The following is a 22071-nucleotide window of genomic DNA, read 5'->3' as shown; positions in this document are numbered from 1 at the left end:
AGTGGGATTCGAACCCACTATCTCCCGGATGCAAGCTCACAGCCGCGCGCCGCTAAAGGCACGGCCATTTCGCCCAGTTAGATAGTTTTTATTCGTGTATTCAATAGTACGTTTTCTCATTTAACATGTTCTCTTTCCTTGCTCCTGCAGAAAGTTTTTTTTTTTTTTTGCTAGGGGCTTTACGTCGCACCGACACAGATAGGTCTTATGGCGACGATGGGATAGGAAAGGCCTACGAGTTGGAAGGAAGCGGCCGTGGCCTTAATTAAGGTACAGCCCCAGCATTTGCCTGGTGTGAAAATGGGAAACCACGGAAAACCATCTTCAGGGCTGCCGATAGTGGGATTCGAACCTACTATCTCCCGGATGCAAGCTCACAGCCCTGCAGAAAGTACTGGGCGAATAAGTGGGATAAAAATAAAAAGAGATTGCGTATGTTATTGTTGTGTTCTGATTAATTTGTAAGAGGCTGTGTGGCAAATTTACTTGTTCTAAAATAAATATTTTATTATAATTAATTCAAGTCTCTATGGCTCAGATGACAGCACACCAGCCTCTCACCGCAGGGTTCCGTGGTTCAAATCCCGGTCACTCCAAGCGAGATTTGTGCTGGACAAAGCAGAGGTGGGACAGGTTTTTATCCAGGTACTCCGGTCATCTCTGTTATCTTTCATTCCCACAACACTCTGCAGTATCATTTCATTTCATCTGTCAGTCATTAATCACTACCACAGAGGAGTGTGACAGTCTTTGGCAGCCGGCACATTTTCCTATCCTCGCCGCTAGATGGGGCATCATTTATTCCATTCCTGACCCGGTTGAAACTGGAAACAGGCCGTGGATTTTCATTTCATTAATAATAATTCTGACATGTTGCCACCCAAATCATGCACAATCGAGGTGGCAGTGACCAACGCAATTGACACAACAGTATGTGCAAAAATGATAAAGGAAGGAAGTTCAGAAAATCAATATTCGAGAGAAAATTTGAACCAATCAAAGAAGCTCTTTGGCAAGTGAACTGTAGTTTAACCAATCAAGACGCTTTTTAAAATTAAAGTGCAATGAAAATAGCTACTGAAGTGAAAAATGTAATTTTCTGTACAACTTTTCGTGCAGAAAGAAGTCATATTCCATAATATGGAATAAAAGTCATTATGCAACCAAACGCAGAAGCAGGGGACTTGATGAACATGCAAAGACAAGTCACGTCAATATTTGCAAACAGAGATGGAAGATTTACAAATTCTAAACTGTATACATTATAACAGACAAAGGGTCCAAACGGTTTAATGGAAACTGATTATACCAGCAAGCTTGTAGTTTAATGTAACAGCTGATAACTAGATCGTAGCCATGGGACCACCACTTTTACATGCAATCTGAACCATAGGGACATGATTTTTCATCATTTTAATAATCCCACATGCAATGGCCAGGATTCAAACTGCAGCTGCCTCAGTGACAAGTTAGAAACTAGACCACTCTGCTATCATGCCCACTAAAAAATTGCCCATTGATTATTACTATTATCATAATTTTCATTTGCTAGTGGTTTAACGTCTAATACACAAGGTTTTTGGTGATGCTCAGATGGGAAACGACTAGGAAGGTAGTGGCCGTGGCCTTAATTAAGGTACAGTCCCTGCTTTTGCCAGGTGTGAATATGGGGAATCATAGAAAACCATCTCCATGGCTACCAATGGTAGGATTCTAACCTAACATCTCCCAATTACAAATTTACAGTAATAATAATAATAATAATAATAATAATAATAATAATAATAATAATAATAATAATCGTATGGCCTCAGCTACCATGTGCAGACCTCTGCCGGGTTCGAACCCGCTATCTTGGGATTCGGAGGCCGACACTCTACCACGGATCCACAGAGGCAGCTACAAATTTACAGTGACTGAACTTGAATTGGATAGCCAATTCACTCAGCTTTTCATTATTATAATGGTGATGATAATGCAAATTAAATATTATTACAAACTAAACATAATTAGAACAGATGGAAGTATTATTAAAGAAGTGTAAATTACCTTTAGCCAAGCCCTTGACTCTTTAATTAGCAACATGGCTGCCTCTTTCTCAGTAAGACCCTCTTTGCCTGTTACCCACACAGTCTTGAGCTGGTTGCGTTGAGCTGTATCGAATGAAGTTTCTCCATCATGCTCTTTGGCACTAGAGGATACAAAATTTCATAAATATTAGTAATATAATGTAACTTGTATAAATTCAACAAAAGTTAACACATTATACTACTCGATTAAATAATTTTCATTATTAATTTGTAAGTACTAAAAATAATGCACATATCTGAGCTTTAGAAGACTACTCCTCTTCCTTCAACTTCCTGAACACTTCCCGATTGTTTTTCAACACCAAAAATGATTCAACTATTTTTCAGAATCTCTGAACTAAACTTGTGCTCAAAGCACTTAACTTACTGAACACATTTTAAGGTTCTCCAAAGTTTTCTGAGAAAGCACCAATCCAAAGTGTGTTTTACAAAAACAAATTTACAAAATTCACTAAAAATTGTATCACAATTTGTATTCCTATCAGGAATGGATAAAATGGCATGCATTGACTTATGGAGTCTGTATTCCTACGCAGAATTGATAAATTGGCATGCACTGCCTTAGAGTGTACGTAAGAGCATTCTGTTAATACCCACTGAACGTCTGTTTTCCTCAATTACTGATGGAACAAAGAAAAGTGAGGAACTCCCCAACCAGAACAAGAATACTAAATTTGCTCTTAAAATCGGGAGGTCAGTCTGTGATCAGGAAGTGTCAGGAAGGATGGCATTTGTGAAATTGTGTATAGCTAGGTACTAGGGGCAAAAGATCTCTATAGGTCGACACCCCGAAAAAATAGCATTAAAAAAAAAACCCTAGGTACTATGAAATGAATTCTTCTTAAGCCAGTAACCCGCACATAATAATATGATAGACAGTTTTTACTAAATTTTAAAACATCCAGGGTAAAGAATTTTAAGAATGAATACTACTATGTCCCATTTTAAGCATAAACCCAATTTTAAAATTTATATGACCTTAATTCTTGTCATTATAATCCACAGGCCCAGTAGTTTTAAATGGAACAACTTAAGAAATCTGAAAAGCTCAAATGCATTAACCCAGATTCAAAAACTGCAGCTATATTGGTGAGAACTGAGTAATAAAAATGAAATGGCGTATTGCTTTTAGTGCCGGGATGTGTCAGAGGACTTCGGCTTGTTTGAACAGTGTCTGATCCAGCGATTAAGAAAAGTAGAATTAAGAAAGCAAGTGCATTAGAATGAAAATGCAATAGTGCTCTGTCCCACTGAAAAAATGACTGTCACTATCTATGCTATTTTCCGGCAACTGTAGCATTAACCAATTCTTCAACATGTCCACGTAGGTAATACCCACAACAGTTCTCTCAGTTCTGACAGTCTGTACACCTCATAAGATGAAACTGCACAAGACACATTGACTTCTGGAGACTCACAGACATATTCCACTCTTGCGTGTAGATTTGCGAAGCCTCAAGTACACATTTTGTGCTGAGTGACTACAACTGAAACATGGAACATTGCATCGCCACTGAACACAAGTTTACTGGCAAAGTCACAGTTGTCCCCCAAGCTTTGCTTGCAGTTCCTCTCAGAACTGATTACTTAACCTTTTATCTCAGAGATTAAGTGCCTGCATTAGCTCCAGCCAGTACAATTAATAAAGGCAAATTTCTTTGCATTTTCTGAGACATTTGTGCGATATATTGATTTAGGTTTTTGAAAACTCCTAACCCCTTGTGGGTGGGGAATGCAGACAAAGAATACACCCACGGTATCCCCTGTCTGTCGTAAGAGGCGACTAAAAGGAGCGACCAAGGGATGATCAAATTAGAACCACGAGACTACTCGTGTTTAGTACCACCACGCATGGAACACCGTGGGTCGCTTTTCTTTGTGTGTACAGTAGTACCACTATGTTAGGTACCAAATAGGTTTGTGATTAGTAGCAAACGAGAGCGCAACGGCTTTTACAGTACCTGTGATTAGTAGCATTATATGAGCGACATCATGGGATGACGGAACCCATGGTTCTGGCTTGCCTATGATTAGTACCCACTATATGAGGAACACCACGGGATAGTACGAGTTCCTGTGGTTAGTACACTTAGGTGATGAACACCATAGGTTTGCGTTGCCTGTCAATGGCGCCGCAATGTGAGAAACACAATAGGTCTGTAATACATGTGTGAATTTCATTACCTGTGAGTAGTACCATAATGTGTGGAATATCGCGAGTCGACGCTACTCTTGATTAGTACCGCAACATGACAAATACCATGGTTCTACTTTTCTAGCGATAAATACCATTATGAGGGGCCGATGACCTGTATTTTGGACCCGTTTCGACAACAAGCATAATCGATTCAGCATCGTGCTACAGAAGCAGTGCCTTGGTCTGTAATACTATTGTTTTGTGCGAGCTTCTGTGCATGTGAGGCACTGTGCGTCGGATCCACTGATCATTTTAAATTCATATCCATCCATTCATTCTTCGTCCTCGCGCTTTGAATTCTGGTCAGTGGAGGATTTTGGACTTTTAATTTGTCATCTCATTTCGTACCATTAGGGGCTGATGACCTTGCTGTTAGGCCTCTTTAAACAACAAACATCATCATCATCATCATCATCATCAGTTTTCCACTCCAGTTGACCGGGAGTGGTTTACGAGCACTCTCCACTTCTGTCTGTCCATGTACCACTCTTCTCTCAAGACGACATCCCAGCTGATTCCTCTTGTTCCTATGTCCTCTTTCACTTGGTTCAGCCACCTCTTCCTAGGTCTTCCTACCGGTCGTTTTCCGGCCACGACTGTGTGTAGCCATTGTTTTGCTGTCCTTCCATCGCCCATTCGTTTGACATGGCCAAACCATTTCAAACGGGCCCTTGTCACTTTTTCATTCAGGGATGGGTACACACCAGCTTGCTCCCTTATTCTTTCATTCCTTACCCTGTCCCTCTTTGTCTTCTGTACCATAGTTCGTAGGAACTTCATTTCTGTGGCTTGTAGTTTGCTGTCCACTTGTTGGGTTGTTGTGCAGGTTTCTAGGCCATATGTTATTATGGGGGTGAAGTATGATTGGAATAGAATGTGCTTTGATCTTAAGGGAACTTGTTCCAATCAATCAATCAATCAATCAATCAATCAATCAATCAATCAATCAATCAATCAATCAATCAATCAATCAATCAATCAATCAATCAATCAATCAATCAATCAATCAATCAATCAAAACTCCTAAAGAAACAGTTATGCACGCAGTCCCAGGCTTGCTTGGTTTTTTAGCATCAAAGGGCCCGTTGTTAAAAATTTCTTACTGTTTAATCAGTCGGAGAAACCGAGTGATACTTTGCATGAAACAAATGCTGAACTGTTACAACAGACTCACTTTAACCAAACTGCAACACACAGGATGCTTCCCTTCTCCAGGAAATGCTATGGCTCACTACAGACTCCTAGCAGGTAAATGCACAACTACATCATAGCGCCTAGTACAAAAGTAATTTAAACATTCCCCCAATTTGTTGACATACTTTCTTCTTCTCTGTGTGTTTTGGTTACAGCCCTGCCACTTTCTGAAACCTCAGGGAAACTTATGACTTACCCTGTATAATGCAGCACTTATTTCAATGGTGTCTCAAAAAATACTTCATCTCTATAAACACATGGTTTTCTACAAGAAAGATAATTTTCTCTAAACATTACCCCTATACGTAGGCTGATCAACGAAGACCGAGACTGATTTTTTTCTGTAGCTTCCGTGATAAGTTTCCTACCTGTAACATAAATATTTAAAAAGAGCAGGTTTTTATGTATAATGCCATAGGCTGCAGCACTCTCGTATTGGTAGGTTGGAAGTAATGCCCTATTATGTAGACGCTACGTGCATTTCGCATACCAGACAATGGAGATGACCAGCATGCAGTTCCCCCTCACACTACTGTTACAGCAGCATACTATACGTCAATATTGGCTACACTGAGGAAGCACATTGCAAAGAAACGACCAGAGCTTTCTTGGACTGGGTGGCAACTTCACCATGACAATGCACGGCCTCACGTCGCAAATCAAGTCGTGCAGTTTCTGGCTCGATTCAACATTACCTGTGTACCGTATCCACCTTATAGCCCTTATCTTGCGCCCTGTGATTTTTTAAAATTCTCATCACTAAAGGCAAAGCTTAGGGGCATTCGATTTGAGAACTCTGAAGCAGTGCTAAAGAAAAGTGAGGCGATTCTCAAGTACCTGACAAAGAATGATCTGCAGCATGTGTTCAAGGACCGGCAGAGGCGCTATAAAAAGTGCATTGAAGTAGGAGGGGACTACTTTGAAAAAGATCATGCAAACATTGAAATGGAGTAATAAACATCTGTGAAAAAAATCAGTCTCGTCTTTGTTGATCAGCCCTCGTACAATACCTTGAATATGTAACTTAAGAAATATAACATATGTTTTAAAAGAAAACAGTCCAAAATGGAAAGGCAACTGGAATCTTGCCATGTCCATCTTGAACCAATTTCACTGTATTTAAATTACAGAAATATACATACTTGCCTTTCAAATGGAGCTAGTTTGTGAAGTGCATTTTCCACGGTGCAAACATCAGAACTTGCTAGTTCAACAAGTGATGTGATTCCTGCATTGAACAGAACTCGTGCTCGAGGTCCATTCAACAGGTCAAGCCTCATCAGGTCACACAGTTCACGATGAATACCAAATTCAAGACGATCTTGAAACTGTGAAACCAGAAGTTCCATACAGCCCCACTCCAGACGCTTGCAGAAAGCTGTCACCATACCTGAACATGCACAAGAACATATTTTGAAGTCTATTAGTGTATTTTGAATGGCCCTTTCAATTTGTTGGAAATTATGTCAATTCAAAAGAGATTACAGGCAATACTGTCACAATGGTATTCATGCAACATGTCTCTGTCATGGTTAGCTACTAACCTACACCTTTTCTAGCCCAATAGAAATGAAAATAATATCATCCATTTTAACCTCCCAGACAATTTTGCCAGTGGTTCATGAGAAAACAACAACAACAACCAGATTTTCTTATAAGATTTTTAGCCAGTGAAGAAACAGGTTCCACATGGGATGGAGTACTAAACTTCCATAACTCACATGTCCAGACTGAATAAAAATCCTCAGGCTGTTGTACAGAGCCATTTTCAACAGTGGTTTTCATTGAATGTGTGGGCAGGAATCATCCAGGACACATTCACTGGCCCTTTTGTACTTCCACAGTGTCTGACAGGCCTCAGTCCATGACTGGTGCCCACAATTACTTTGAAATGTACAGAAAATCCTAGGCATTTTTCTATGAAAAATCACACTTTAAATGCCAAATTCATGCTAACATTGAGCATTCACCTCAAAAATCAATTCAGTTCAAACATTCACAAAATTATTACAGCTAAAATTTGCACAAGAACAAATCAATCATTGAACTGAAACTGCACAATCCCTTAGCATTAACTTCATTGGATTTAGCAGTCGATTCACAATTTTCTTTATTTTTTTATTTTCCTGATGAAGCCTACATAGTTCAAAATGGCATAATACAATAGGTACTGGTCAGTTAACTGACAATGAGAAGGAGTCCGTACAGGTATACACGGCACAGGAATCTAAGGAAGGATAGTGTGAAGATAGAGCTATTACAGATAATGTGTGGCTACCTCATTTTCCTGGCCTCACTCCCTGTGAATTTTACTCGAGAGGAAAGCTGACAGACAGGGTATAACAATCAAACAACCCACACATCAAGGACAAATTAAAAGAACATTTATTTTGAAGTGTCATTAATTTCTGAAACGAACTGTGCTGAGTCAATGAGAACTTCACTCTGAGGAGGACATCACTACCAAAATCTTCCGTAAAGAGAAAACACTGTGCACCTAACAACACGCTTTCTTTCCCTTACTTCCTCATCGACCTCCTCAGAGCCAGCAAGATGCCGCAAGTAGCTGCACTACGGTGCCTTCGACGGCAGGTTAGTGGGCCCAGTACAGCTTGTGCACTATACAAATATTCACCCGGTATCATTGTGTTCCTTTTCATACTTCCCTATGCTACTTTTGCTGCTCTCATATCATTCATCACATTGGACATAGCAAGAGTGACAGTACACCTCCCTGTTTTCATCAAGTTTCAATTTGAAGCCATTCTATTTTCCCACTTAATACTTAATACAGCTGCACCGCTAAAAATGCACAGTGTTTGAACTATTTGTATTGTACCTGCAAGATTATTATATGTAAAGCATTGCTGAGTAGTGACCAGGATTTAAAGAAGTCAATATACTCAGCCCTTTATATTTTTCTAGAATCTACATACATTGGAACCTCGATTCTCCGTTTTTGGAGGGACCATGGCAAAAAATCGTACAACACGGGAAAATGGAAAATCCAGGAACGAATCAACCATCAACAATTTGGCTAAACATCACAAACATGAAATATGCAACTTATACTCATAATCTCACAAACACTCCTAAACCAAACCAAACTACAGCCCCAATGGGCCATCAGCCTACCAAGCGAATGCTGCTCGGTCCGAAGGCCTGCAGATTACGAGTTGACGAATGGTCAGTGTGACGAATCATCAAGGACGTTATTCCTGGCTCTCTAGACCAGGGTCGCCATCTTACCTTTAAATAGCTCCCAAATTAAAGATAATTGTAGAATGAGTGAACCTGCAACCAGCCCTCATATCCAGGTAAAAGTGCCTGACCTGGCCGGGAATTGAACCCGGGCCCTCCAGGTGAAAGGCAGGCAAATTACACCGCGGGGCCGGCTTCAAACATTAATTACCGGTACGCGACTTAAAAATCTCGAAACTTTACATTCATTTTTACTGGGAAAACTTTGTCAGTTTCCTCTGAAAACTTCTTTCAGTTCAGCAACTTTGATCAGCCAAACTCTTCAAAAAATCTAATACCCGTAACGCCAAGCCAAACAACAATCGAGCACAAGTAGTTTTTTATTCTTTAATCTAATAAAATAAAGCACGTTAGATACAAAAGCATCCAGCATGATGGTGAAATCCCTTTTTTATAATCTTCCATTGTAATTTGGTCACCGGTATACTGTTCCTAGTCAGTTTATGGAAACCTTGTACCACGTAAATTAGGCCTACATCGACTTTGAAAGGTTATGTTGAACTCGAGAATATGGTTTTGAATGTATCGATCCTCAAGTTCTCGAGTGCATTAAATTCAATTCTGCCCGTCACTAATCACAATCAAATTGCAAAGAGAAAAAAATATCATTAACACTTCCAAACTGATGGTTATTCAGTACCTTGACTTGGCTGGAAAGCGCGCTCGCTGTATAAGTCGCTATGACTGCAAAATTATACAAAATTTTTAAACGTAACGCGCGCAAATAGAACGACTGCAGTTTTTATACCGGTAACATTTTAACACAAAAACATGAAATTCCCAGTCTTATATTAGGATCAAAACAGTAATAGGCAATCCCAAAACCTCCCATGGCTTTATATACAGTACGTAAGGTGCAACATCTGTTCTGGTCTCGATAACATAATCACAATGAAGCTGATTTTATGTAAAACATAATCGTATACGATAATACAGGGAGAATAATTCAGACTTCTGCTCGCATGCCGTGGGAAGTCCCAAGCGAGCGCCATATGGCTTCTGTCAACACTATTAAAAATTTTTAATTGTGCAATTCGTCAATACGGAAATGAAGATTATAGATTACGATATTCTGTCAACACTGGCGAGATAAAAAGTGTTCGCTGTCAGCGCGCAGCTGTTTAGCACTCTGTCCCTCAGTTTGTTAGAAACTATTGGGCTTTAAAGGTGTGTTGTGAGGTTATTATCATGATGGTTAAATACACTATAGAGCAAAGAATAATTCTGGTCGAGTGTTATTTGCACAAGAAGAAGAAACCAGTTAAAAGGTGCCTTTGAAAATTCCGTAGACAATGTTAGACAGTGTTATTTGCACAAGAAGAAGAAACCAGTTTAAAAGGTGCCTTCGAAAATTCCATAGACAATTTCTCGGTTCGACAGTACCATCAAAACGTTACGTGCATCAGCTCGTTTCAAAGTGGCGTAGTACTGGTTCCGTAAGCAATAAGAAAAAGAAGCGAAGGAGAACAGCTCTCACGCGGGAGGGGTTAGAAGATATACAGGCAAGACTCCAGGTCAGTTCACATAAGTAGCTTCGGAGAGTAGCTCAGGAAAGTGGTATTTCACCTTCTTCAGCACGTAATGCAACAAAATTGTTACATTTACGATCTTATTGGACTCATTCAGTCCATAACATACTGCCTACAGATTTCAATGCAGCAAGAATATGATTTTGCAATTGGCTAATGAATAGTGTCCACGACGGTATTGTGGATCCGAACTTTCTTTTTATGAGCGACGAAGCCTGGTTTCATTTGAGTGGATATGTCAATTCACTGAACAATAGATCTGGGATACAGAACAACCCGCACATTTTACAGCCAAGACCTCTGCACGATGTGAAGGTGGATGTGTGGTGTGCTATCAGTGCCCGACGAATTATCGGTCCAATATTTTTTCAGGACACGATTACTTCTGACCGTTATATTCACATCATTCTGGAACCATTTTTTGCTGAACTGACTGTAGAAGAGAAAAGGTAATGCTATTTCCAGTAGGATAGTGCAACGCCCCATACAGCGCGTAGTTCTATGCAACGGTTATGGGAAATATTCGATGTTGATCAGATCATCAGTAAAGGCTTATGGCCCCCTCATTTGCCTGATTTAAGCACATGTGATTTTTATCTATGGGGAAATCTTAAAGGGAAAGTTTATAGGAATAATCTTCGAACTGCAGAATAATTAAAAACTGAAATTAGGAACATTGTGCGCTCTATCGGTGTCCATGAACTGCAAAGTGTGTTTTGAAATCTCATCACAAGATGTGAAGCTTGCATTGCAGCTGAAGGAGATAACTTTCGGCATCGTCTGTAAATACTGGTGAGCTTAGTTTAATTTCCTAGTTGATTTATTTATTTATTTATTAATTTACTTATTTGTCCAGAACATCTATGTAGCCGGTGAGTTCAGTTTCATTTAGTTTCTATACGCGTAATCAAGCCGCTTCTTTGAGCCAACTATGCCTGCTTGTCATGGCGGGCACTGCGCTCGCTGTATCCGCTTCCCAGCGCGCCTAATCCTCGGCACTCCGCTCTGAACTTTCAAATTAATCACCCTGTATTAAAATACAAAATTTGTGTTACGGGTACTTAAGGAGTAATTTTGATTCCTGCCTGAAAGCCCAGTGACTATACAGTGCCCTGAAGTGTCGAAAACCTGTTTGGCGATACACTCGAAAAAGAAAAAAAAAAAGAAAAAGCATGTAACCCTGGATATACCGGTAATGTAGACTTTTGTAAGTACCTATGAACATTTGATGAAACTCGTTCCGTCTTTAAGTAAATCTGTCGAAATGCGTTCTCCAATTATTGTGGACACTCTCTGCTTTATGATTTCCGAGGATTCTCTAAACAGTACCACCTGAATGCGATGCTATGCAAGTTCAGCGTCGATCGCTTTTCCAGTACGATACAGTACTTCCTCAAATTACTGCAATGACGGGACGTTAACACCAAGATCCGTAAGTATGCCGTAGCCATCCTTTCGTAAGATACAGTTTCTTGAAAAACACATGATCGAGGATTTAGCGTTGATGGGACTGAAATTTTTGGACGGTTGATCCGGGAAATCATTTCTTCGAGGAACGGATAATGGGGGATTTTTACAACTTGATTTAGTTATGATGCTCGCGGGATCATGTAATTTGAATTAATAATATGGGAAAACGTAGTTTCCGAGAACGTATAATCGAGGTTCTACTGTATATAAAATAAGAGTTTTGTCTGTACATTGCTCAGAATTTAAAAAAGAATGGTAATTCTGTATCAGATGCGTGCACAGAAACAAGGAAACGCAGTTTTTAATTTTCCGTCATCTCTGTCTGTACGTAAGTATGTATGTTTGTGCATCACGAGAAAACGGCTGAAGGGAATTTAATGAAAATCTGTATGTAATGTTAGGGAATGATCTACTACAATCTAAGCTATAAATCATTTTATTCACACTGAGTAAAATGGTAGTTTAGGTGAAGGTCTAAAATTTCATTCTCAAATATTTACCGTATTTTCTTGCGTAATTAACACACTTTTTTGATGAAAAAATACAGGCGAAAACTTCGGATGTGTAAATTATTCGTGGAATTCAGGTATTTAAAAATTATTTATAATTATTTATATTTAAAAGATACATCAGATTTAATATACATGCAATTAGTTAAACTCATTTGCGGTTAAACATGGGCCAGGCATCGAAGGAGGGACGTCAGCTATATTTCCCCAAACCGTTTGTATCCAATCTTGTACGAGTGACGTGTCCATGCACCCTTCTTGTTGGATACAAACATGAATCCCACGCAGAAATTTTACTTTACACATTGTTTTTCGTTTTAGAACAACATAAGGTGCAAGCTTTCTGCCATCACCTGGTACAGCAACCACTGCAATACATTGTTCTTTTTCGCTTCCTGTAACGCGTAAGATAACCCTCGATATCCATTTCTTATCGATTGTTCTATTTTGTGACATACTGAAACTGACTGGCGTCTGACTTATTGGGAGAACAAATATTCCTTTACTTTCCACTTCTCAAACACAAAGCGATGAAAATCAGTTACTTGGTTCAAATCATTCGGCATTTTGTGTTATAATGTTGTTCTTCGTCGAAGAGAAAGTCCATTTCTCTTCATAAAATTAATGAAGCCTCGGCTAAACTTCAAATCCGAGACACTGATTCCATGTGCAGCAGCTATTTCTCATCCTTTAAAATACAGCATTTCGTGAGAAACGGCATATCTGCTGCGTAACAAAATTGTACATTTAAGCAGATCCTCAGCTACTTTAGGAAATTTGCCACTTTTTGGTCCATGAAATACTCTGCGACTTGCTGGTCGCTTGAAGTGAACTTCTAAGTTACCACGGTAACTACGGTAGCGCACATTGCATTCGGACACTGAATACTTACGGCCCGCTGCCCTATTCCCGTATGTTTTGGCGTAACTGATCACCGCGAGTTTGTGTGATGCACTATTACTCGAATACTTGCTCACTGTGGACTAACAAACAAGTTTGAGATTACAGAAAACGCATGTCCCGTTTGTGCCACACTGAAATAGAGCGTCACTGGTCATTTCTGCGATGATTCTCTCACTGAACTAGTGCAGTGGTATTTCCTACCGGCTGATAACAGCACATTGCCCGGTATTTGGAATGCCTGGTTTCGCAACAGGTAGGCTGCTACCCGAGTAGTTGACATCCTTATTTTAGAAACGCATCCGGAGCTGCGTGAAAGATGTTCGAAGAAGTGGGTGCCTCAAATACATGAACATTCTTTTTCTCCACTTTGGACCCCAAAATATTGGGATGCATAAATTATGAAATTATGCGAGGGCGTTAATTATGTGAGAAAATATGGTATGTTATTATTGGTCCTATCGATAAATCGAAAAAGTTATATAGAATTAAATTTCCAATCATTTGTGTCTTATACACTTTTACTGTACTGGCTATGATAACAGAGATATTTGTGATTTGTATTTTTGTTGCTAAGTCCATATCAATGCTGAGCCACGAGAAAACAGGTAAACAGTATTTAATGAAAATCGGTATGTAGAGTCGGGAAATAAGATACAGTACTATAGTCTATTTTATTCCCCTGGATGAAATGGTAGTTTAGGGGAAGGTGCCTACAATTTAATTTTTAAATGCCTAATGTTATTGGTCCTATCAAAAAGTACTACATAACAAAAGTTATAGGGAATACAATTTCCGATCATTTATGTTTTATTCAGTTTGTGACGTACCCACTTGGCCCACAGATGTATGACAAAATTATAACGTGGCGGGTCACTTTAATATTAAAATAAATAAATGATATGTCATTGTTTCTCCATAAACAGTATCCCAAGGGCGCCAGTCTTCAAGCTTATGGCTTGAAAACAAAAGTAGATAATTAATAATAATAATAATAAATAAAAATACGTAATGAGACTCAAAAAACTCCCAGGGGTGGGGTGAACGGAACACAAATCATTAAGTATACTAACTTGGAATTTAAGGATCATTAATAATCATTTCATAAAATACAAATTAAAACAGATATTTATTAAGATGAAAAACGTGACGTAACGGCGTTTTAACGACGTCTGAACTTACGGAAGCAAAAGAAAAATTGAATGAAATTAATTTTTAAAATGAACTGTTGCGCGAAGACTTGCAGTAACTTATGCCATAAGCTCACCATATGTAGACTCTGTTGTCTTGAAGCTGATGATATGTGGATCTCGTACCGGCTGCCTTCTCTGTTGTTGGATTCCAGTCCTACTTCTACATTTCCTGTCCTTAACACTTCCTACTGTACTCCTTACATAAAGTCGTAATGAGTCCTAATTTTAAGTGCAAAACCACCATGGGTTATGTTCATGGAGAGAATACATTCGTATTCTTCCGTATTACGGAACAGTAGCGTAGCTAAATTCATAATAAAAGCTCTCCTCCCCTATACTAGTCAGAACCGGTCTCCCGTTGACTACTTCTCGTCATTGAGATAACAAGTCCCAATGAGAGTAACTTTTGAGTAGAATATACTCAGATGCGAAGTGAACTAAGTTAAAATCTTCTCCGATGTGTAGACGTAGAATCGTAGTAAGAGTATCTTCCAAGCGTGAGAATCAGAATCAGAACGTCCGAATACAAGTGACAATCTGCTAACGAGTAAGAATACGAGTATGAATGTGGAAACGACTACTAATGCTAATAAGAATCTGACTGTCTTCTCCAGCTCTTGTCGGTGGTATATATCGGTTCAAAAGTCTCCTTCCATCAGCCATATCACATGGTCCAGTAAGATTCGAGGTCTCATCCCTTCTCCGATGTATTGCTGTGAAGCCATCACGTTGCTTCATTACGTTCATTCACATAGGCTGAACTTTCCCGCTGAAATAAAGCGTCCCGAAGCGGAGTTTGAAAAGTGGGTGTTAATAATGTATCAACTGTCTCTTCATGAGGTAGAGAGGGTAAGGTCTCTCGTAACCTAGATGACGTACTTTTCCTGGAATTGGGCTCAAACTAGCCTGCTGACTCTGGTCACCTCACAACGGCTATTGGAAAATTTACTGCAAGTTATAAATATGCATGATGTTGAAATACTTTACCCAATAATTTGTTCGTTCAGAATACGTTATAGCCGCGATACAAAGAAATGAAATGATGATTGAAATGGATGATAAAAACCCTATATATATATATACATATTAATTTAAACATGACCTATCAGTGATTAAATATACACATATTATCAATTAATTTCATAGTTCAATAATTAAAAATATGCAGTGATATCCCAAACATCACAAGTTTAACCGTACCGACTATGATGAGAGTGATATTTCAGAGTCAGAAGAAAGCTAACTGTGAAGGTCTACAAGATCGAAAGCTCATAAAAGTGATCAACAATAATATTACATTGACCATTGTTGAGATGTTCATTGTCTCTTCTGCTGCCACTCATCTCCGATAGATGAGATTACTGCTGCGCACCGAGTATAACAGCCTGCCTGAATATTGGCTGGAAATAGTTGGGGAGTTAGATAACTTTCTTCTTTAGCATGCCATTCCTCTGGTTCATACATTTTCTGGTACTGCTGGTACGTAACACACTGATTCATCATAGTATTCCAGCTATTCAATTCCTACTCTGAGGCGCCGATTGAAACAAACAGTGTGCACACTTACCAGAATAATGGCAGAGGAGTGTTCACGGCTATCTGTGGCCTGGTCATTCCAGCTCTGGAACTCTGGACTATTAGATCGGCAGCATAGTACTGTTTATTAAAAGTGAGAAAATGTGTAGTTTTTCAATTGATTATTTCATATGACAGCATTGCTTTTAATTGTGACATTCCTACTGACGTCATTGTGATGACCAATGTTGATTTCATTTAGAAAAACTACTTAAACAGTGTTTCTAAGGACGTATAAAGGCAGGTGAAGTGAGTGTCTGCACTATAATGAAAAGCCCCCAGCTTGACTGACTGCGACCAATGGTAGGCAAGAAGGCCTACCATTACAATGAATATTCCCTAACCCAGTCTTCACATGAGAAAATATGTATCGTGACTTCCCCATCACATTTCTGAGGTAACGTTAAGAGCTATGCAATTTAATACAATCTTCCGACGTGTTCATCACCTAACCCAGAATTCTGTATACAATGTAAAATTCCGCAGCGAAGCAAGGATACATCAGCTAGTTTGTATGTAATATCTATTTGCGTTACTGCTTTTATTTGCTTATAAGAATTAAATACACTATATAATTTTCCAACAGTTTATTTCAGAAAGAAAGGAAAAACTCAACGTTAATAAGTGGTATTTGGAAGTAACCCCCACTTTTTTTTTTTTTTTTTTTTTAAACAATCTGTTTTACATTGCACTAACACTATAGATCTTATGGCGATGGGATAGGAAATGTTCAGGAGTGGGAAGGAAGCGTCCGTGGCCTTAATTAAGGTACAGCCTCAGCATTTGCCTGGTGTGAAAATGAGAAACCATAGTAAAACATCTTCAGGACTGCTGACAGTGGGGGTTCAAACCCACTATGTCTCGAATGCACGCTGATAGCTACGTGACCCAAACCTCAAAGCCACTTGCTCGGTGAAGTGACCTTCAAATGCTATCCAAAAACAAATATATTTTGGTGAATCCATAGGTCTACTCACATTTTCTGTACACTCAAAAAATGTTTTTCTTACAGAATGATGAAAAGAGAATACAACAAACATATTTTAATTTCTATGTGAGAAAAGCATGAAGAGAAAGAGTACCTGCAAATGTAGCAGCAGACTGTTGCAAAGACTGTAGCATTCCTCTGGAGCAGTGGAACTTATGAGCAACCTCATTTAATGGAATTTCATTCACCAAGTCTTGCAAAGCTAATGAAGTGTAGAAACGACGATGTACAGAGAGCTTGTGTCTCTGAAACATAAAACAGATGAAAAGGTAACTGTTATTCTTTTAGTGAAACACATAATTAAGAATTATCTTTTAGCATTATAATAAAAAATGAGAGCTTACTATTATTTCTGAAATTATCATGATTGAAGTCACATAATATGAAACAATATTAATGGAAACCACCTGTTGGCATTTTTTGATGGATGCAGTATTTTGTATCCATCTCTTGGCACAGGCCAGAGCAAAGTGTAGCTTCCATCGAAGTCCCAGTCTCATCCATGGCTGCAACAATATGGAAGCTGCTGGGGTAAGGGTGGTGCTGAGTAATGACATTTGGAGCACAACTAGTGTCCGCGTATTATGAAAGGTGTTGCTCATGGGATCAGTCGTGCTGCAGTGGCACCTACTGGTCCAGTGAGGAAAGCAATGGCAAACTACCTCACTACTCCTCATCTTGCCTAGTACGCTTCATTTGGGCTCTGCCATTGGTTTTTGCAGTTTCCCTATAACTGCATGGACTTTGGTGGTGCTATTTGAGGATCCAACCAGCCTCTGGGCTGATGACCTAACAGACAGACATTAATGGAAAAGGGGAATGGCATGATATCTACGATAATCATATAGAATTTACTTTACTTTTACTCGTAGCTACACACATGTGTAATTACTATCTGTGCCCATGCATAGAATTAATGAACACTGGAAATTGCATCAAAATGTGTTCAGTAGCTTTTGAGAAACAATGGAACATAGAGACATTCTCTCTATTCTATATTCTGTATTTTACAGATGAGTAAGTGTTTTTGATGCTGTTTTTAGGTCTGAACTGAGTTTTCTCTCAGAAGATAGTATTCATTCTGTGGGCTAATTTTGTTGAGAGAGTTCCTAAATATGATACCACTGGTCTGATGGGAACTCCGGGTTTGTGTAGTTTTGGTTGACAGAATAATTGTAGAGGTTTAGGATTTATTGGAATTGTGGGTTTTTTTTTTTCCTCGGCCGCTTAATAGCTAGATTTTATATCCTAGTGACACATACACTAGTGGTAACTATAGCAGCCAAATTGACTTTATTCTTGTTTGACGCTGTGACCTCAGACTAGTATCAGATCTGACTGGACAGCCCCTAACCACAAGCTGCTCAATGGCAGACTTAAGAATCTCTTGTAGAGGTCGAGGGATAAGACCAAAAGGAGACTGTACCATGCAGCGTAACTATTTACTCCCATCGACCTGAATGCAACTGACAACACATGGACCACATTCGGCAAATCTGTCACTGCAACCTTAGGTACAACAAAACTTAGTTCCCACCGTATTCACAAGCAAACATAGTTACGGATGGTCCAAGTCCAAGAAAAGGCGCATCAAAAGAAAATGGATTTCACAAAATGACTCCAGCGGACAGGAAAAGAAAGATGTCATACCCAAACATGAGGCTCAAAAAGCTGGGTGCAGTCATTATAATGACCTGTATACAGCACTAAACTTAAACTATCTTCCGGCTGAATAAAGCTAGAACAAAGTCAGCACAGGAAATTGAGCACTATGTGTGCATAAAAGGCAAAAAAGATGGTCAGCGAATACAGGACAAACTGGACATCCTCAAATGTTGGCAACAAGACTTTGAAAAGATTTCCAACAATGAGTTCCTACACCCTCCTATTCCAGAAGGTATTCCAACAGAAGTCACCAGCACCATCAGGAGTATGAAGAACCAAAAAATGCCAGGACCAGATGACCTTCCGACAGACTTCTGAAAGTTGCAGGAATTAAAAGAACCAGCGATCAACTGGCTGACCACTTTTTCAATGCCATAGTTGGCTCTGTCTCTGTTCCCAGTGATTGATCTACAAGCATCACTGGGCCTATCTTTAAGCAAAAAGATGATCCAGCAGAATGTGCAAATTACTGTCCAATTTGCCTTCAGTTGCATACAATGAACATTTTTTGAGAGAATGATTGATCGATGACTGTGTAATATTGTCAGCATTAGCAGCGGTTTCATCAAGGGTGCAAGAACACCTGATGCAATCTTCGCTGCCAGAATGCTCATTGAAAAGCACCAAGAGAAACAACAGCTGCTGCATATTGCTTTCCTTAATCTTGAAAAGACTTTCAACTATGTTCCACATTGTGTGATCTGGTATGCACCTCGTGACCATGGTGTACCAGAAATTCTTATCAACTGGATCATGAAGCTATACACAAACACCACAGGTCATGTACGTTGCGCTGTCAGTCCCAGTGAAAGCCGGTGTACACCAAAGCACTTCCAAAAGGAAACTTGCTACCTGGTATTTTCACTCATAACCAAGAATCCGGTTGAATGGACAATGCGTTAATTGAGGACTCGTAATACATAGAAAGACAGGAACAATGAAAGGAACACATAAGGAAAACACAATGACACCTGTCATCTTGTTGTAGGTAATATCTTTCATTTCCAAACATCCAATCAAACCGCACAATGATAGACCACACCACACATTAACACCGGGTAGATTAACATGTTCGTCCACATGAACATGAGGATTTTCAGGAGCACAATACACACAGTTCTGGTGGTTTACAGTACCGTTCAGTTTGAATTGTGCCTTGTCAGACCAGATAACCATCCCTGCAAACCGTTCATCCTCACGAAGCATGCCTTCAAACCATTCGCAGTACTCCATCCTTCGATCCGGGTCGTCCTCGTTCATAATGTGCAGCGATCTTGGAATGTGCACTTTCCACTTTGCATCCTTCAGTATTTGTTGTACGGTTGATCGGCTTACCCCGCTTTATAATACCAAAATAAATGGTCCATTATGGGACATTATAAATTTTCCGGCTATCTCATTCCTGGTTGCCAGCGTTTCACCCTAGTGGGCTCAGATTGGCTCATCAGTTGGTAAATAGAACACTCAGCAAGACACATGGCTATTGCATACCGTGGAGGCTACTGCGTAGGCTAATTGGAGCCACCCGCAGTGCCAATGCACTATGAGAGATATTTCCTCATTACCACAAATTGATGCCTGCCTGGCCATCAGATGATACAGATCTATGTAGATGATTTACTTTAATTCCCCTTCAGGAGGACTTACTTCACTAAGATCACTATCCTCCCAACTAAATACCAACGTTTCATTTATCATGGTCTATAAATAATCTGCCTGTAATGCTGGGAGTCTGTAATTCCTTTTAAATATTTCAGCAGAGGGAAAAAAAAAAAAAGCCTAATCAAATTGAAATGAACCCTGGGCCCTACAGATTAGAAGTGAATCATTAATTGTGTACGTATTGTTGATAAACCTGACCATAATATGAAGGTTATGCCGAAAGATTTTAGCAGCGCATAAACCGTAATTCTGAGGACAATGGGATTATTTTCATTTCAAAGAGCAATGTTTTTTGACCTTGGAAGATGCGCGCACAACCCCTCCTAGCGGTAGTTCCTCCACAGCGAGGGAAGAAAGCACAGGCAGTGCTAAGTCAGACACGATGCAAGATGGATCTTGCGCGCAGCGATTTTCGAGCAATGATATTTTATGATTATAAAAATAAAGTGAGTGCCGAAGAATGCCATTCTTCTTTGCTGCGCGTTTTTGGTGAGGCTTCCCCTTCTAGAGCCACAGTTGGAAATTGGTTTCGCGAGTTTTCAAGGGGTCGGCAGTCAACTGAAGATGAACCTCGTCCCGGTTGCCCAGCAACAGCTGTGACTCAAGAAAACATTGATACTGTGAGGGAAATGATCAAAGCAGATCCACATCTTACACTTTGTGACATTGAAGGGACCTTAAATATTGGGTCAAGAGCAGCGGAGACCATTGTTGATGATTATTTAGGCCTTAGGAAGAGATGTTGTGTGCCACATTCCCTGACAGAATGCCAAAAGGAGGAGAGAGTGGACTGGTGTCATTTCATGCTACAAAAATTCAATGGAGGGCAGTCTGAAGACACCTACAATATCGTCACAGGTGATGAAACATGGGTCTACCATTATGACCCTGAAACGAAGAGACAGTCTTCTGTGTGGTGCTTTCCAGGGGAGGAACCATCCACAAAAGTTTGACGAAGTTGGAGCTCTGGAAAGAAAATGGTGGCAAATATTTTTTACGAAAATGGGGCATCTCACCTCTGTGACCTTGGATACATGTTGTACAGTCAATGCTGAATGGTATGTGAATGACTGTCTTCCCAAAGTCCCCGCCACTTGGAGGTCACAGCACCCAAAGTCCAAAGCACCTGCTGCATCATGACAATGCATCTGCACACAGGGCTGCCAGAACAATGGACTTTTTGGAAAGGGAAAAAGTGCGAGTGTTACCTCATCCCCCCTATTCACCTGACCTGGCCCCATGTGACTTCTTTCTGTTCCCTAAGACCAAGGAAAAAATACGTGGGCAGCGGTTTTCGTCAGATGAAGAGGTCATTGCAGCGCACGAGAGTGCACTCAGTGACATCTCGAAAGAAGCTTGGACTGAAACATTTTCAAAGTGGATTCAGAGAATGGAAAAATGTATACGTGCTAATGGCGAGTATTTTGAAAAGTTGTAATCGTTGTTTTGCAAATAAATTTCTTCCCACACTCTGCTAAAAACTTTTGGCATAGCCCTCGTAGATACTGTTATTTATTCCTTTACTGACTTGTCTTAACTTATTAAGAACTATTTAAAATAGAATTATGGTTAAATCTGCCTTGTCAATACACTTTCTGTTAATGAAACTATTTATTCAATGAATATGTTCTGAGAACAATAAACATTCTCTTCATCAACAATCATCAAGGTCTAACTTTAATAATAATAATAATAATAATAATAATAATAATAATAATAATGATGATGATGATGATGATGATGATGATGATAATAATAATAATAATATATCCTTGGAGAAAATGCAATTCATAACTAACATCAAGCCAGCACCAAGAGAGCTAAACGTAAACCAGGGG

The 22071-nt window shown here is 39.5% G+C and overlaps 1 protein-coding gene across 1 annotated transcript in view; it reads right to left on the bottom strand.

The window, feature by feature from the left end:
* Positions 1-22071, bottom strand: part of PolQ (DNA polymerase theta) — a 173212-nt gene that overhangs the window by 85665 nt on the left and 65476 nt on the right. The window contains exons 14-16 of the mRNA XM_068229095.1: positions 17001-17151; positions 6628-6871; positions 2050-2191 (exon numbers count right to left, since the gene is read on the bottom strand). Of these exons, the coding sequence (XP_068085196.1) occupies positions 2050-2191; positions 6628-6871; positions 17001-17151 (537 nt within the window). The remainder of the gene's footprint in view (positions 1-2049; positions 2192-6627; positions 6872-17000; positions 17152-22071) is intronic.

This window comes from Anabrus simplex, chromosome 8 (genome assembly GCF_040414725.1).
Source record: "Anabrus simplex isolate iqAnaSimp1 chromosome 8, ASM4041472v1, whole genome shotgun sequence".
NCBI classification, from domain to species: Eukaryota; Metazoa; Arthropoda; class Insecta; order Orthoptera; family Tettigoniidae; genus Anabrus; species Anabrus simplex.
This window is presented reverse-complemented; position numbering and strand designations above follow the sequence as displayed.